The sequence below is a fragment of the Leptosomus discolor genome, chromosome 3 (genome assembly GCF_034619465.1).
Source record: "Leptosomus discolor isolate bLepDis1 chromosome 3, bLepDis1.hap2, whole genome shotgun sequence".
Lineage (NCBI taxonomy): Eukaryota > Metazoa > Chordata > Aves > Leptosomiformes > Leptosomidae > Leptosomus > Leptosomus discolor.
In genome coordinates, this window is record NC_141393.1 from 81,294,561 (window position 1) to 81,313,435 (window position 18,875).

At 45.8% G+C, this 18,875-nt stretch overlaps 1 protein-coding gene across 1 annotated transcript; it reads right to left on the reverse strand.

The window, feature by feature from the left end:
• Positions 1–8,550: 8,550 nt before the first annotated feature.
• Positions 8,551–11,305, reverse strand: LRRC8D (leucine rich repeat containing 8 VRAC subunit D). The gene has a single exon (XM_009951103.2). It carries the CDS (start codon positions 11,303–11,305, stop codon positions 8,735–8,737), a length of 2,571 nt encoding a protein of 856 aa, XP_009949405.1. The 3' UTR covers positions 8,551–8,734.
• Between the last annotated feature and the right edge of the window lie 7,570 nt (positions 11,306–18,875).

The window sequence follows — 18,875 nt, forward strand, 5'->3', positions numbered from 1 at the left end:
AACTGCAGCCTGTCAGCTTCACTGGTCCTAAACTGAGAGAAGAAGGGTCCCTGAGAGAGGACACGCTAAGGCTCCTTACGCGATGCCCGTGTGGACTCCTGGAGCTGACCTCTGTCTAGCAGAGGCAGCACTGGGTCACTGTGGTTTCAGACCACCCGCACCTGGGGACGACACCCGCGGTCTGCGTGAAGGCTGAAATCCGCGGTGAGAGGACGCGCGCTCAGCCACAAATAGCTTTGAAGGTTTGAGGAACTTCCCCAAGTACTAAGTGCGTGAATCATTCATCCACACCAGTGCCGGCTCGCAGGGACAGTGCTGCCTCACACCAGTTGAACACACTCAGTTTTAAAGCCAATTTATTTAACTAGCTTTTAGTCCAAAGGCGGCTAGAAACGTCTCTCATTCTCCCGGGTCAGATCACGCTGGCGCTTTCTTAGGTCTCAAATACACATGAACGTCGATACCGACAGCGACCAGTTTACAACCCAGCTGGCCTTTGCCTTTCGTTAAGCACGTTTCCCATTTTAACAGGTTAAAACTTGAGGTCCTGAGGGACATGTGGTTTCCAGCTCTGTTGTCCATTACAGCCCTACAGACCCAGGTAGATACTCGGAGTCTCCACTTGCTCAGCGCTTTACATCCATAGGACATCCTTGCAGCTACAGCGTGGGTAGAAGTCCACGATAAAACTCCAAGAGCCCAGGGGGCTTGAAGACCAACCACCACCTTCAGATCTATCCCCTGGACCTCGGAAAAGCCAAACAGCAAACGAGAGCAGCAGGGTCACCTGCCCCTCAGCAGAGTCACCCTGCGGCCACGCGACACCCTGCCACGCTCCCCGGCTCGGCCAGCAGAACAAAGTCACCTTGAAAAACTGCCCCTGGATTCCCTTTCTGCGGAGGACGCCGGGACGTCGGCGTGGCCGAGCTTTCTGCAGGGCCGCCTGCTCAGGAGGGGTAAGCAGGAGGGTTGGGAAATCCAGACGCCCAGCTCGATGCTGTTGCTCCTGGGGAGTCTCTGTTCGGCGTCAGCGCTTCTGCACCGGGAGGGCTCAGCCCAGGTCCCACATCCATTACAGACACCATTAATTTTACCAAATTTGAGAAGCTGAGAGGATTGAGGAGAGGGCAACGGGAGTTACAAAACAAACACACGCCGACAACACGCAAAGAAAGGCTGAAGGAAGGGGTTTAACCTAGGGCAGAGAAAAAAAATCAAAGGGCTGATGAAGAAGCGCTCCCTGCAGAGCGGGCTGTGACCATCATCAGGTGCCCTCTGCGTCCTGGGGTAAGAAACACACAACCTCATTTCCAGCAAAGACGGGGGACGCTGTTAAGACGCACAACAGCAGGAGCTGTGGGGACGCCTGTGGGAATTGCAACTCCAGGATGTTATGGAAACCCTTTCCTCGGAGGGCTGCAGGAAGAGCGTGGATCCCCCCCCCCCCCAGGCTCTGTGAGAGCTGGAGGTGGACAGGACCCCAGCATCACCTGCTCTGCAGCACTTCCATGGAGCAGCCCTGGAGCAGGAGGCTGGGAGCCAGGAGAGAGCCTCTCCGTGCTGGCAGGGCTCTGCCCCACTCCCGTATCGCCCGCCCGCCGGCGGAGGGAGAATCCCTTCACGAGGGGGAAGCTGCAGCTCCAAGATTAGACTCTGGCCCACGATAGCGCTCGGGGTTTCTCTGCCGAGCGCGCAGCCAGGGCAGGGGGACAGCCCTGGGTATGGCCACGCTGGGATAAGCATTAACGGTTCTGCAGGGACCAACTTATCGCAGATACTTGCACAGGAGCAGGAGGGGAAGGAGAGCACACAGGCAGCAGCCGCACGGGCACCCTAAAGCCCTGTCTGAGAGACAGGGGGGACAGAAGTAAAGAAAGAAAACCCCAAAAAAAGGCAGAGTCATAAGGTGCCCTGAGGGCTTGAGCTTGGCTCTGGGCAGGAGCGGCTGCAACTTGCGCTCCAGATTTTACACCACCTTCCTAAAACTTCTGGAATTTCCAGCTGGGGGTGCTGGCTCCACCTCCTCTCAGGACTATTTATTCCCTTTTTTTTTTTCCTTATTCTGCATTTCCTCCTATTGTGGTCCCCATCTTTCAGACGTGTTGCTTGGCATTAGGTCCCATTCGACAGCGTCCCCTTTATTTTGTAGCCAAGGACACAATCTCGTGTGGCATCTCCTATAGGTGACGCCTCAGGAGGAGCGAGATAAATCCGCCCGCCCCAGCAGAGGGGAGCCTCCGCTGGGTGCTGGCAGCAGCCACGGCACTCAGGCCTTCTCCCACCCCAGCTCTGCTGCGGCAGCTCCAGCAACACCCTCTGGGGCAAGCCAGCCTGCCCCACGCCAGCAGCCTTGGCTCCAGAGACGCTGCAGGACGGCGTTAGGGAAAAGGTCTTAAAATCGACTTTTACAAACCACCTGAAGCACCAAAACTACCCAGAACTGGTTAGGGGAGCGGCAACGTGTCCGTGCATTTATTCCTAATGGTCTACGCAACCCTGTCCCAAGTCAAGATTCCGTTTTTTTATGGGCACAACATGTTCATTTTATGGGAATGGACCTGCTCTGTGCTGGAAGACTTCCTGCGAGCAACTGTGGTGTTAATTTAGAAGATGGCATTCTTCCCAAACCGTCATTATTAAACCAATAACCCTACGTTACCTCCAGCATCAAGGGGCAACGTGCTGTTGGAGGCAAGAGAGAACAAAGGTCCTGGCTGTAGTAATTGCAAAAGGGCTTAGGGGCTGTTCTCTTCAGGGAAGGGAAAGAGATGCAGCCTGGCCGAACTCCAGTGCGTGTGGTTTTAAAGATCCTCACTTGAGTTGCATTGTGTTGATGTGCAGCGTTAAAGAGCTGCCACTTCTGCACCCATGCCTGGCTGAGTTACAGCAACTATTTTCAGCGTCTCTCTGCCAGAAACGACATCTCTCATGACTTTTATCGTGGAATGGGTGCGTGTTCGTAATCAGCTTGGAAAATCTGTGGCTGAGCTTAATTCTAAAGCCCCATCTTTGCTACAGAAACAACTGTGCCTAGTAACACAGCTTTCCCTCCCTTGAGCAGCATGGGGAATGATTTGCTGTCCTGGGAAATTGGTCACAGCATAAGCCCGCAGGGGTTTGCGACATCGATGTCTGATGCCTTCGGTTTAAGTGCTGAACACGCTGTACGAGCACAAGTGGACAGGCTGAGCTGGGAACTCTTCTGTGGTGCTAAAATTGCCAGCGGTTCGGGGCACCCTGTAAGCCAATCGGTAGTTTGTGCAGCAATTTTATCAGTTCACAAGGGGAAAGGCAAGGGGTTAATGGCAAGGTTAAACACACTGCAGAATTTGTCTCAATGCCGGTCATCGTAAGGATCACCTTGCACGTTCCTGCAGCAAACCTCCTCGAGAAACGTTTTATTTAAGCGCCTTCACGAAAGCAAACAGACCACCCTTGGCTTTGCAAGGGCAGGGATGTCACCCAGCGGCCTCAGACGAGGCAGCCCAGCCATGAACGCGTTGCACCACGGTGGCAGACGGCCTTGCCGTCGTGGGAGGACGCGACTCTCTGCACTGTACCTGTAACCAAACCGAGGGCTGGCTCTCCCTCGGGGCTCTTTTCAAAGGAATCCCAAACTTCAGGCCTCCCAGGCCGCTTGGGATGCAGCGTGTCGCAGGCAGAAGTCTCTCTAAGCCTGTGCTTCCGCAAGCAAACAGAGTAATAAATTTCTAATCGTTTGGTTTTGGTCTAAACGGAGCATCAGCAGTCGCTGGCTGGCTGAGGTCCTAGCTGTGCTTCTTCAACGGGGAAGATGATGAAGGAAACAGCTTCCCCAGCGAGGCTGGAATCTCCATCACTGTCTAACCCCTTCCTACATCTCGCCAAACACCCGGCAGGAATGCGTTAGGGAACCTTATTTCTGCGCGGGGCAGGCTAAACGCCACCTTTAGGTATCTTCTAGTCCTGCCCGCGCTGTCTGAACCAACTTGTTCTGGGATCACACATTAGAAACGGGTTGATAGGGCTCGGCCATGCAGCTAATGACGAGGCCGCTTGTGCCTCCTGAATCTTTCTCCATGACTTCATTTCCACAGGATTTGTGGGGTTTTTTTCACAATCATTCACGCATTTTACCTCCATTAAAGAATGCCCAGCTTATAGACAGGAACTGTAAATCTTTTTAAATGTCCTTTTCCCCGGGTGAGCAGAAGGCTGTGCCAAAATCAAAAGCAGGTCTCAAGTCTCAAGCTCCCCTCAGCCCACTGCCACTGTGCCCCGCGGCTCTGCCATCCACCCGGGGATGCCTCAGCGAACGCGAGGCTTTTGTTCTCCTCTTTAGCCCCCTCACGGGTTCACATCCCGCAGACCCGACGTCTCTCGTGGTCACAACGAGCTGCAGGAGAGTTGAGCTCGGGACTTGCAGGTTCCCACGCAGCCCTTGAGAACCGAGAAGTCTGAAAGCCAAAACCTGCTCCTGCAAGAGATCAGAAGGACGGTCACCACCACAGCCGCCGGAGCAGCTCGCTCGCCCAGGCCTTCACATCACCGCACGCCGCTGGTTTCTGTGCGCATCCATGGAAACACAATATACAGAGCAGCTATTTCCGTAAGATTTTTATTAAAAATACAGCCCACAAAGCGGATCCCCCATAACCAGACGTGACTGGCAGCGTCTGGGCTTCCCCCTTTGCTACCAGAGAGGGCAGCTCAGGACTGCAAAGCCATTCATTCAGCAGCAGAGAGCCTTTCGTCCTCCCTTACGCCAAGAGGCCTGCTGCCCGCTCAGGACAGCCGTAGCTCTGTTTTGCATCACAGGAAGCATCTTCCAAAAGGACAATTTATTGGAAAACTAAAGGACCTTCACAGAAATGTGTTACAGAGCAAACAGAACGGGCGATTTCCCACTTCCTCTCATTTGAATGAACACAGGAATTTTTCTTCAGGGGCCGTACATATATTCTGCAAAACTCCATTAGGCAAATAAAAACAGTGGTAGGTCATTTAGATTATGCATATGAAAAAAAAAAAAAAAGAAAAAAACCTATCCTGAAGTACTGTATTCGAGTCAGAAATCGTACCTACAGGATTCACTAGGAGCAGCGACTCATACCTCTTTCCTTCTTAGATTACAGGCACCACAGAACAAGTTCAGCATAAGGTAACTTGAAATCAGAGATTTTACTACGCAAACGCACTTTTTTCCCCTATTAAAAACAATAGATTAGAGGAAGATACAAACATCTTATTTATTAAATCAAATAGAAATGCAAAATATATTTCACATGCCTTACATGGAAAAAGAGATGAACTTCCAAGACTTTAAAGCAAGACTGTGTCAGGTGACACGCAGGAAATAGGAACATGATAAACAGTCACAAAGAAGAGGAAGGACTGGGGGGAGGCGACGTGGGGATGACGGGCAGTTCCTCCCCACTCCGAGAAAGTTCTCCTAAAAACCAGAATGGAGTTTATGCTGAGCAATCATCACAAGCCTGAAATTAATGTTATTTCGGAGGAAGTCGTCTAAAGAAGTACAATTGGCTAATAACTAGTCAAAACAGTGGTCTAAATTATATATACCATACTCCTATGAAGTGGACATGGGTTTATTTTATGAACATCAGTAGGGACAGTAGGAGAATCAGAAACACCAAAAGAAGCTTTTAAAAGCTGGATCCATCCACGGCCGCATTGTGTGCGACTCCACTATTAAAGTAAGAAAAAAAGATGAAAAATAGAACTATTTTTCTAAATATTTTAATTACTTGGTCATCCTCCAACTCTTCCTCCCTCCTACACACCATTTCTTGGAAGCTGAAATGACACTCAACAGCAAATACAAAGCATACACCAATAGTATATTCCACAGTTTTTCTAAAGAGTCAATAGTCCAGCAATTTTAAAGTGATCTATGTGCAAAAAAATAAACACATGAAAGAGTTTCTTAAAAACAAAACAAAACACAACAAAACCCAAATCCACTGCAGCCTTAACGTCTACTTAAAAAAAAAAAAATTCTGAGGATTCGCACAACATTTCCCAGTGGAGGACACATCAGTAACTGCAAGTATTCTGCCAAACCTGTGACTTGGTGTTGCCGAAGTGTCAACATCCCAAGTTTACTACCTGCTGGCAAGTGGAAAACAGACCGTATCCCCAAAAGAAGTGGGAAAACCACTATTCATAAACTGGTCTTCTGATATACATAAACATACGGTGCAGGTATGTATTCAGAGACTGCTACCTACAGCTGAGAACAGTCCTCCCAGCATGACTAACAGTAAATGATTAACGATAAAATGTGCAAGATTCGTAAGAGCAGTATTTGAAACGTTCCCGACTGCTCAATGCCCCTAGGCCTAAACTATCCCCTCGTTAATAGTGGTGTAAGTCAGGGCAGCTCTGGTGAAGTTACAGTAGAAATCGCTGTGTGAGAAGAACAGTCCCTTGAACTACAGACTAGTTCAGTCCTGACCGCACTACAATAGGGAATTGTGTTTAAACCATGAGTAATCATGTAATCATCTCCCAGCATAGTACATCTTTTCTGCACACATGGAATGTAAATGGCCAAGATTTATGACTGATGATTTTGCAGATTTAATGGATTATATTTCTTTAATGGTTCTGGCAATGCAAACTCGGTTAAAAAAACACCACCCAAAAAAAAACCAACCAAAAAACCCAATCCCACGCTCGCTGCTGTCTGCTTTTTCCTTTATTTGATGACTTATCTGGCACGCAGTTAGGGTTTTCTAACAGCGCCTAAGTGTTCAAAAACATCGAAGTACTGGGGTTGGGGGAGAAGGGTGGCCCTATGGTTAAAGTCCAGGTGTGGAAGACACACCACGATACCTGATAAAGCTAAATCACATTTGGGTAAGTGGTAACTCTTACGTCTCTGTCACTAGTCTGGTAAATGGAGCAGACTCCCCAGTTCCCAAGCAAGGGCTGTGAAACAAAACAAATCACCAACTCCCGTGAACTTCGTGAGGTTCAACGAGGCCAAGTGCAAGGTCCTGCACCCAGGTTGGCGCAATCCCCAACATCACTAGAGGCTGGGGGATGGCAGCAGCCCTGCCAAGAAGGAGTTGGGGGGTACCAGTGGAGGAAAAAGCTGGACCTGAGCTGGCAATACGTGCTTGCACCTTTGAAGCCAACTGTATCCCGAGCTGCATCTAGAGAAGTGTGGCCAGGAGGTCAAAGGAGGTGATTCTGCCCCTCTGCTCCGCTCTGGTGAGGCCTCACCTGCAGTGCTGCGTCCAGCTCTGGGGGCCTCAGTGTAAGACAGACACGGACCTGCTTGAGCAGGTCCAGAGGAGGGACATGAAGGTGCTCAAGGGGCTGGAGCAGCTCCCCTGTGAGCACAGGCTGAGAGAGTTGGGGTTGTCCAGCCTGGAGAAGAGAAGGCTGCAGGGAGACCTTGCAGCGGCCTCCCAGTGCTGAAAGGGGGCCTATAAGAAAGATAGAGACAAACTTTTTAGCAGGGCCTGTAGCAACAGAACAAGGGATAATGGTTTTAAACTAAAAGAAGGCAGACGTAGACTAGATATAAGGAAGAACTTCTTTACAATGAAGGTGGTGAAACACTGGCAGACTGCCCAGAGAGGTGGTAGAAGCCCCATTCCTGGAAACCTTCAAGGCCAGGCTCTGAGCAACCTGATCCAGCTGAAGATGTCCCAGCTCACTGCAGGGGGGTTGGACTAGATGGCCTTTAAAGGCTCCTTCTAACCCAAAACATTCTACGATTCACAAAATGCCTTGAGTTTCCCAGATGAAAATCTGGAAGAGGAACAAAACACGAGCAGTAACGTCACTTGGTGGTTAATGGCTTTCTAAGTCATCTGGCAAAACAGTTCCACTATCAAAACTATCCCCAACTTGAAAGCCAAGGGGCAGTATTCCCTCTTTTACCACTCACTGCTGCGTGGGACAGAGGAGCATTATGGAAGCTGAGGGGGAGGCCAGCTGGGGGAATGTGACCAGTCTTTGCCAGCGTACAGGAATAGCAAGCTGGACCACAGAAGAAATTTCACCCAACAGCATGAGACCTTGAGGATGAAGAATGAAGACAAACACACTTGGCCCGATGCAAACCACGTACCTTAACGCAGGAAAACGGTGGTTCTGGTGCAGTTTAAAGCACAGCCAAACTGGCCGGCTGGGGCTTTGAGCAACCTGGTCTAGTGGAAGGTGTCCCTGGCCACAGCAGGGGGGGTGGAACTAGGTGATCTTTAAGGTCCCTTTGAACCCAAACCATTGCATGATTCCATGATTCATTTGCTGAGGATGGCTAAACACTAATAACACACATCAACGTGTGTTTCAAGTGCTGTTAGAACCATACCCTACACACATTTATCCTTGTTTTTCCCCCCCCCATAATGCACTAAAGTAAATCCAGACCTTAAGGAATAACTTGCATAGTAAGAAAAGGTCATCAATTTAATCATTTACTTTAAGCAGGCAAGCAAATTTGTAAACATTCAAAAGCGGCAGCATCCAAGTTACAAACAATTTAAGGAGAAAAAAAAAAAAGAATTGAGATTATTAAGGTTCTTCATCCTCTCAAATTTTGGACATAATCTTTTAAAACACTGCAAACATTGAACATTCGGTTACACCTCTTCTAATCCTGCTAGTAGTCCTGCCTTCCACGGAATTCTGCTTTCTAAAACGCATGGTCTCACAATGGCCATACTTTTCAGCATTTGCTATTTGGAAGTCAGCTACCGGAGCATTTCACCTCAGCCTAAATCCCGTTAGCAAAGGGAATGCTTGTGTCTTGATTCAACACCTCTTTAACTTCTGAGGGCAAAGCGTCAAAGAGGTGATCTTCCACCACGAGCCCGCTTTTCCTGAGAAGCTGACACTGCCCCAGCGTGGCTGGCAGACGGTCCAAGCAGTTTCCCTTCAGTTCCAGATGAGTCAGCTGCAACAGTTGACTAACTTTGTCTGGGATTGAGGTAATACAGTTTTGTCCCAGACTCAAAGTCCTCAATTTAACACATTTAAACAACTGTTTTGGCAAAACGTCGACCTTGTTTCCTGTGATGTGAAAATGCTGCAGGTTTTGAAGCAAACCGATTTCCACTGGAATCAATGCGATTGAGTTGTAGCTTACATCTAAACACCTAAGTTTCTGTAAACTGAACACTGCGGCTGGTAAGGATTCGAGTTTGTTATTGGAGAGATAAAGAGACTCCAAATTCTTTATGTGGGTAATGGAGGAAGGAATGTTGACTATTTTATTGTGCCACAGCTTTAAACAAGTCAATCTTTTTAAGTGCTGGAAACTGATGATTTCTTCAATTGTGCGTATGCTATTTGACTTTAAATCCAGTTCCTGTAAGTTAGAGAGGCTGAAGATGGCGTGGGGAATTCTCTCCAGTTCACAGTTCTGCAGTTCCAGCTCCGCAACGTTCGTCATTTTCTTAAGGCTATTGAGTACCACAAGCTTAGTGCCGTCATTATGAATGACTAGTTTTGTCAGATGTGGCGCCACATCTGTGATATTGGGGGGAATTTTGGTCAAATTGCTCTTCACGTGGAGAATTTTAAGGTGTCTCAGCTCTCTGAGCGATTCAAGCCCTATCATTTTATTGTTCTCAGAGTTCAAGTTGCCTATCAAGTACAATTCACGGAGATTTTTGAGCAAATACACCCACGCAGGAATTTCCGCGACATCTGTGAATTTCACATGAAGGCATCTCAAGTGGTCCCGGAGGAAGCTGAAGGCAGTCTGCTCGACCTTCGCAGGGCAGTGGCACAGATGAAGCTCCTGAAGATTCGTCATCTGGGAAATTTTCGCTGGGATTTTCGCTTCAGGGATCAGCTCCAGTTTCAACACATCCAGATCCGTCAGGTCAAACACCGCGTCAGGGACGCCCGACAGCATGAAGAGATGCAACTCTTGTTTGTCCTGGGCATTGCGGGAAACATGTTGCCGCAGCTTTTCAAAAGTCCATTCGTGGTTTAAACTGATTTCCCGTAGTTTGTTCTCACTTACCTCCGACAAAAAGACACCGAATCGTTTAGAATACAGCTGGTCGTACTGATCTACCATATGCAAGAGAAACGCAAAGTCATTTTTGACATCCGGGATATCGCTGAAGCTACTCTCTTCTCTGACCTTTTCAAAGGAATATTCTTTTAAAGGTATTCGAAACAGCCAAAAAAGCGTGTAGAGGCAGATAAAACCATAGACACAGATGAGGGAAATATAGCTGATGAGCAGCTTCTTCAACATGTAAGCCATGTTGTGTGTACATTCGAACTGCGTGTAGCCGATCAGGTGCTCCACCTTCGGGTTGCAGATGTGTTCAAAGCTAATGGTGTTGACAAAGTTGGCGGTATAACAGAGAATAAATATGAACTTGACAGTCTTGATGACCGTCTGGCCAACGTAGAGCTTGTAAATCAGGTCACTGTCCTCCACGTGAGCCCGGAACTTACGGACTTTCTCAAACAGCGCTTTGGCCTGTTCTCCATCTTTCTTATCTAAAATAGTGACGCTGGGAACCTCGATCATCGGCTTGTCGGCTGAAAATTTGAAGCCAGACTTTGTTATCATGGGAGTGCTGGCACTTGGGCTTCCTTCATCACTGCTAGTGGAAACATACTTGGACAGGGACTGGGCACCAGTTAGCCTCTGTTTGTTCTCCTCAGAGTCCTCACATGCCGTTTCAGACAACGCTTTTGTAGTCCAAGGGGACTCAAAGCACTTCCCTAATATAGACACAAAATGCTCAATTTTTGAGCAAGTCTTGGGATACTTGAACCAAAAATTGCTACTGACTATTAAAATGATAGTATGGATGAGAACGAGATAGGGAAAATACTTTGAATACCAAGGAAGTGCCAAATGATAGCACATCTGGTTAATAAATACGTATTGCTGAAAATCCAGATTTGTTTTACGGCCTGAAGAATCTTTCTGCTCCTTCTTCAGCTCCTGGCCTGATTCAGTGGGTTGATACTGAGAAGAGGTAGCTCTGCTCAGAGGTACGTCAGGTGTTACAGTAGGGGTACTTCCGAAGGAAACCGTTCGCATTGATGCTTCTTCTCCTTGACCAGTGGTTGTTTCAACAGTGGTGAAGTCAGCCTTCCCTGACGCGCTGGGTTGTGCTTTTGAATTTACAGTAGACTGCAAAACGGGCAAGCAGACCACCTGGTCTTTGGTCAGCTGCATGGTTCCAGCAAAAATGGCAACCATTAACATAACAACAGCCAGATAATCCATAAATACATCCCACCATGGTTTCAAGATACGGTACGTTGGCTGGATGTCATTGAGCGATGCAACTTCTGCAAGGGTAAACATTCCTGCAAGAGAACAGAGACAAAATCAGTACGGTTGACCAGCAAGCAGGTTATTTCGCCACTTAATACCAATCACACCACGACATACAGATCCTCAGGAGGTTCCAGTTTTCATTACGTTGGTGCCCGTCACACATTGCCCATCATTCCGCTCAACTTTTCCCAAAGGATAAGTACTGAAATGATGCATTACTGCAGCATCAAAACAGAAGTCTTCTCGCTTCGGGCCAGACGGTATTTACGTACCTTTGCCACTTCACAGTACAAACACCAAGGCCTGCTCTGTGCAACTGGAATATCTAAAAGGTAAAGATGTACCAGTAACACGAATAGCAACGACTGATTACACTGCACAACGTCAGGTTCTGTCAAAATGCCTGCTTGAGTCTGAACGCGTGAAAGCCAGCACGAACACTGAACTTCTAGTACCCTGCATTTAAACAAATTAGCATTTGTCAAACGCTTTGCACCTTGCTCATGACTTGCGCAGCACATTTTAGGTCTCTTGTCACATTATGAGCACGGCTTCGCGTTTATTTTCATCTAACACCGTAACAGTCAGCGTCGCCCACTCCTTGCTATTGAGCATCCCCCATTGGTTACCAGCTTGATTGGCTCCTTTCCCTGAAGTACCACTGCACAAGTGAAAGCCTTGCAGTTACCACGTGAATATTTGGCACAAGTCTTTTTTAAGGTGTTTGGATGTTCTACAGTGAGAAACAGTTATCACCTACTCATCGGACCAAATGGTCCTGTATGAATTCTTTTCCGCAATTAACGAAGAAATAATCCTTCCTCAGAAAAATCTAACCCAGCTAACCAAGAAAAAACGGAACAAACAACCCACAACTCTGTCCTAACGTAATGGAGAAAATATTTTTTTCAGATTATCATCACAGCCTGGTGATGATATGAAGCTGGTTAGTCCAGGTAGCCCAGGAGCACGCTGCAAGGCTTTCAGTTTAATTTAAAGATATGCACCGTGAGACAAAGTGGCAAACTGATCCTGTGAGAATCCAAACCTCTTCTCAGCTTTAAATAGCTCGCTTTGCTTTTTGTTTTGACAAAAATCTAGGGGACTCAACTTATCAGCTTTTCAAAAAATAAGCTTCCTGTGCAAGCAGGATGTGGCAAAATCATCATTTTAACTGCTGAACTTGTGACCCAAATTTGCCATTTCTAAAGTAAAACACGCAGCTTGTGTGCACACATGGAACGGGGAAGGAGACAGGATGTACATTATCACACAGAGTCTGGCTCCCTTTGGTGGGGAGAACAGCTTAGCAGAGCACAAGGAGATCAAAGCAGGCAGTATTAAGGTGCATCAGATTTATTATTGTTTAACTTGTAGCATACCAGTTCGTGCAGACCTGCACCTTCCAGACCCTGAAGGACAGTGTCACAGGCAATGAATATACAGCGTGATCACTCGATCATTTCTAGCCTACGTTTCTCTGAAGAAGATAACAGACATTTCTATACGTAGAACTCCAATATCAGCTATGCCTATATGGACAGAGACAGGCATCAGGCCCCCTCCTTCCCCACACAGCGCAAGCAGCTCCCATGATCTCGGTCTGTGGGAAAGGCCAGCAGTTGCCAGCACAGAGCCCAGCATAGAGCCCACGATGAAAGCGTCTCCTCCGCGACAGGGTGGGATCCATCCAGCTCCTGCCTCCCCCGCTCTCCTCCCAGGAGCTTTTAGCAGGTTTTCATACCTAGCCTGGGACTTTGTGAAGGCAGCCAGAGGGTTTTATCTCACTGCAGCACTCATCTCAGCTGGTGCTCTTGGCTCTTTTAACATACAAGTTAAGGCTCAGCTCCTCAGGGAATGGGCAGAAGGAACTCCCAGCAGCTCGCTCTCTCTGTTTTCCAGTGGGCAAGTGAACGTCAAATACTCCTCCCTCAGCAGTAACACAAGCTGTCTGGGTCTTCTTCAGCCTTTCCCCACGCACCTCCCCAGGGCTGTAGTTGCTGCAGGAAGCACTGAAGGACACAGACCAGTAACACACCCCACAGCTATCAAAGCCTCACGGAGCTTTAACTTGGAAGTTCGCTACAAACTCTTCTTTAATGTCTCCCGGCGCTCACCTAGACTGAGTCACAGCACCACTGCTTGCCCTAGAATTGCCACCTTTGGCATTTAAACAACCACCGTGTGCAAAAGAAGAGCAATTAGTCATTTGAACCAACAGATCTAGAAGGACCCTCCTGACTCCTAAGGCACAACCACCACCTGCCCAGGACAGGAGAACCACAGAACAGCAGCAGAGGTTTTGGTTTTTTAATCTGCGTGAATTTCTTTTTTTTTTTTTTCTTTTTTCTTTCTTGGAAGCTCTTTGGAAGGGATGCTCTCACGGATCTCCAGGCCGCTTTCACTGCGGTCTCCCCCACCTCGGCAGCCACGAGAACTTCTCGTCCACAAGGTTACTAGCGCAAGAGGAGAGCGCAGAGCCAAACGCTTAGTAAGGACCAGTCCCAGGCGCTTACTACAGCCGTGCCTCTGCACAGAGCTCTGCAACGTGCAGGGAGGAGACAGGCAGGCTGGGAAGGAGGAATGAGATGACTGCTGGAACAAACAGGGCTGGCTGCTACTGCTTGTTCCTCTGGGGCTAGCCTTTCCCTCAACTTTGCACTAGCTAATTACGTGGGAAGTTACTTCACTGCGGTTTAGGGCACAACCTGCAGAATTCCTTTCACAGAATGAAGGTGATTTTTTTCTTTTTTTTCTGCTTCTGCCACGAGAACATGGGGATAATGCACCGAAACCCAAGCGCCGCAGACGCGGCTGCTCTAAGCAACTGAAATAATGGAAAAGAAATGAGAGGGCACAGAGTGGTTCCAGCTAGAGACTTAACACAATAAAAAAAGGTAAAGCTAAAAAAAAAAAAAAATCACCTCTACCAGACCTCTGTCTTGCACACACACAAAAATCATTTCAAAAAGGTTAGGAGACAAGAGAGCCCGTGTAATCCTCTTTGTGAGGCTGCAAGCAGTGTGGTGTAACGGGAGCTTTACACCGAGAAGTACCACATTCAGTGCTCTGAACATGTCTTTTCTTTCAAGTTACTGATACTCACAGAAGAGCTGCTGTTTTGGCAGAGATTAGCAGTTATAAAACACAAAAAGCTCCTCTGTGGCATTACTGTCTAACACTGTGTCTCATAAAAGCGAAGCACTTTTTTCTAGCTAGCAAAAAATCAATTCCAGGAGCTGAAAACAGGTTTCTGTCCTCACATGTCTAAAACATTTAAATGCTCCGAGTCTTAAAAAAACAAAATGAAAAATTATAAACCTACACCCAGTGTAAGACACATTCTGACTGACAGGCTGCAACTAAATTTGATCTTTTCTCTCTTAAATCCATCATTACATACAAGTATTGGTGTTTGATTTTACTAAACTAATAACCATAGAAGTTAACTTTTATTTTTGCAGATGCTTAGAAATCAAATTATTAAGAGGTGCTCAGAACAACAGGTCTCTACAGTATTGTAATGTTTTGGAGTTTTCTTTATACCACAGTTAAATTTAAACTATTCAAAGCTTTTAAAACCTGTTTTTAAAGCCCACTGTCCAGAATATTCCTTGGAGTAGGTCGATAGTATTTTTCATCGCTGATTTTCACCTCCTTTGAAAGGTGCCAGATTGGGGTTGGGGTTTCACGATAAACTGCAGTAAGGAAAAAAAAAGGGAAAAAAATCAAAAAGACTTAAATGCCAGTCTGTGTCTGGCAGGCAGAGCCTGCAACTCCCTGCCAGAGGTGGCCTCCCCGCAGGACCAGTGCGATAAAGTCTGTAAGCAGGTAGCTCAAACTGAAGACCAAAGCACCACGCAGCTGAAAAGCCAAATTGTCTGATTTCTCACGGCGAAAACATGCATTTCTCTCCACCCTTTTCGGGGCTTGCGAGGCACCGAATGGACCTTGAGGCTCAGCAGGACATGGAGGTTTGACACACAGAGATCTAGACCCAACCTAGAAAACTCTGGTTCTTGAAGAGAAATAATTTTTAATTCCCAATATGGGATTTCAGAACACAGTCTCCATTTTAAAATAGTGTATTTTAGCTCAGTTTTAACAGGCACAGACTTTAATTCAAGCCTATCACAGGATGATCTTTAGGGCTGGCACAGCTACATAAAATAAGGAAGACCTTTATTTTTAGCAAAAAATCCTTTTTCCTCCCAAACCCTTTGTCTCCAGTTCTGCAACTTGGATGACACTCTAGGATAACATTAACCTCTCCCAGCTCCATCTAGTACCTCCAGCTACCTACTGGGTGCATTCTCTCTCCTGGAAAAAAAAAAAAAATTAAAAAAAATTCTTTAACCTAAACAAATGCAACTGTTCTAAGCCCAACTGTTCTTAGTACCTCTGAAGATTTTCAGGGGAAAAACTTAATGTTTTGAAAGCAGCACAGTACTATCTCCCTTTTCATTGCTAATGCGCTATGGAGCTCTAGAACTAAAACCACTTTATTTTGCAGTGATGTAAGTTACGGTGAAAACAGAATATAAAAAGAAAAAACTGACAATGACAATACAATTGTTCTAAGTTACAGGCCCGTGTTGAAACAGCACGGGTAACAACTGATTTCATAAATCATATTTCTTACCGAATTATAACCCCGTCAAAGAAAAGCTGTAATAGAAAGAGCTCAGAATGTGATTAACCTGGTGATTTTTTCCTGACATATTTCAGACCATAAATGCTGAAATACACAGTGGACATACTGGGTTTTTTCCCTAAGAAACTGTTCTAGCTTAAATACAGAAGTTAGAGGAAAAGGAAGCAGCAGATTCATATGTCACTAATGTTTATTTACATCCTGCTTCTTCCTGTACTTACTGATAAAAACTTCATCTGCTTGACCCTGTACTTCACTGTTTTAAAATCATACTTAAAGTTGAAGCAAATTCAAAGTTAGAACAAATAAATAAAAACCAGAATTGTAGCACATGAACCTCTCATTTTACTTGCAGGTTCCCAAGACTCTGAACAAGCCCACTTTGTTTCAGGAAACAAAAAGATTCTTGAATTAGCCTTGTCACCGCAACCGGTCAAGAATTTCCAAAAAAAAAAACCCCAAAAAACCAAAAAAAAACAACCACCCAAAACATTTCTAGTTGAAAAGAAAAAGTGCTACCATGAACAAAATTGTTCTCTCCCTTCCCACAGGAAATTAAGGAGAAGAAAAGTTTTCCCATAACTAAAAGGCTTTGCTAGCTTGCTTTTGATCAAGTGACCATAGGTTTAAATTTATTTCCGCTGTATATTTTACTCTCTCTTTCCACCAATCATTTCTACTTCCTTTGTTTTTCTACTTCTACAATATCCTATTAAGGCAGGCAATTAGACCTTAATGTGATTAAGAATGGATTATGAGATTCCTCTTCAGCCAGGACACTGAGAATATAAATTGTTCCACAATCTGCAAAGATCAGAAAGATGGCATCAGCCTTTTTTTTTTTAAACTCCTCTCCGCTTACCCACAGAACGAAGTGTAAGGAGCCCCAGCCCCCTTGTAAAATAACGCCCAAAGACATTCAGAAAAGAGCTATGAATGAATTTATGCATTCTGAGCACACAGACACATTCATCGCCCGCGTTGGTTATGCAGTTTCTGAGGTTAAGAGACATTTAAACCAAACTGAAGGAGTTTTATCCAAAATACCAGTAGGCTTTGAGATCTAGAAAAAGAGGGGAAGTTGTCCCTGCTACTGTAGCTGGGAACATTACAACTATTCCTAGCCCGGTCTGCAGCTCCTAGGATGCTGGCTGAGGCACTGCCTCTGGATAGCTGCAGAGGCCCAGTTGTAAAACAGAAGTTAACTCTCTGCTGCTTTATTCCACGGGGGATCATTGTGCTTTGCTCTACCCAACCCGAGTTACAAAACCACTTTTAGGTACAACTGCAGCTACAGCTTCTTTTCTCAAGCATCCTGCAAAGCAAACCCCCAGATTCAGCCAAGCATGGATTTGCCTGTTGAGCGTCCCTATCGCCTGAAAAGGCCCAGGAAGCATTCCACAATAAAAATACAACACAGGTATTTTTAAATAGGTGTTTTTATAGTGTTTCTCTACTATATGAAATGTTTTGCTACTTCTTCAGCAACAGAAGGTATTGCAGGACACCAACTAACACCAGAACGCAAGGGCTACAGTGCGGCTTACAGTATCAGGTACTTCCCGATTAGTGCTTTTGTCTCGGGAAGATCAGAAACAGATTTAACATAAGAACCTGCATGGAAAAACATTTCCGTTATTTTTTTTTCCCCCACCAAATTAGAATGACAAGAGTTCCCACTTACTATTTCATCCCTGAACATCTGACAGCAACCAAATCTACCAGTTTTAGCTCAATCTGCGAGATCTGGATTGGTTTATTTTTGTTCGGCTACCCCTTGGCTGAGCAAATTGTTCTTTGTTTGGCCTATTTGATATTCCAGGCTAAGCAAATTTCTATGGGATAGAATATTTATCTGCATGATTTGACTTTCTTCAAACTAATTGCATGTCACCCTGAAGGTAGTATTGCAGAGATGGTGTACCACAAGATGCTCTGTGGGCGTAATGGATGATAACTGAGTAAGGAGAAAGCAATGAACACAAAGCTGAAAGCTTTCCTGTAGAGAAAAACATTCCAACTAAGGAACAAGAGTTCCACAATAGCTTTTCATTATAATTAAATCTCATTATATAAATATATATGGAAAAATATGATGCTGTTAATCACGTAAGTATGTTATCAAATAAGGAGGATTAATTAGCACCACTCATACACTTATTGTTTAAGAAACAAACAAACAAACAAAACCAACCCACCAAACAGAAAAAACCCACAACTAACCCACCCCCCCAGTTCCCCCAACTCACTGCCCAAATGGCACAGCTGTAATTTTGGACTTTCCCTTAAAGGGAATATATAATCTCTGATATAGACTGTAAATAAATTCCCCAACTAGGGAATCATCATCTTTCTGAAACAACATTAATCTGACTGACAGTAATTCAGTAAACGAAAAATTATCAAAATCTAATTTCTCTCAGACTGCATACAGAAGTATTAGGCTTCAGGAAGCTGGAGACAAAAAGAAGATTCTTTCTTTATATAATCAATGTCAAATTAGTACCCATTTACAAAAAAAATAAATCTATAAAAAACTTCTTTCTTTTTTTAAATCTTCAAAAATTGTGCCCTTCAAAGCTGGGCTTTTTCAGGTTGTATAACACTCTAACCTACTTTTGGATGCTGCTATTTAAGTGTTTACACTGAATCTTCCTTGTTTACCAGCTCTTTGAAGGTCTAGCGCTATACACCACTCCTACACAGATGGTTTTGCAATCAGTGCGATATTTAAAAAGCAGTATTAGCGGCCATCATTTCCCTGACACTAAACTCTCCAATCATAGCTCATTCTTGCCTTGCTGTAAAGGACGGGAGAGGTCTGTTGAAGGATGACTTTCAAAACAAGAGCCCAACCTCGTCCTTCGCACGAGCTCCGCAAAGCGCCCAAAAGATGACCGCGATTAACCCTGCGCTCCCCACAGGCGAGTTCTGCGCCCACAG

Bases quoted from the DNA above. Each gene is read 5' to 3' on its own strand.
- LRRC8D (XM_009951103.2), bottom strand. From the start codon at position 11,305: ATGTTTACCCTTGCAGAAGTTGCATCGCTCAATGACATCCAGCCAACG.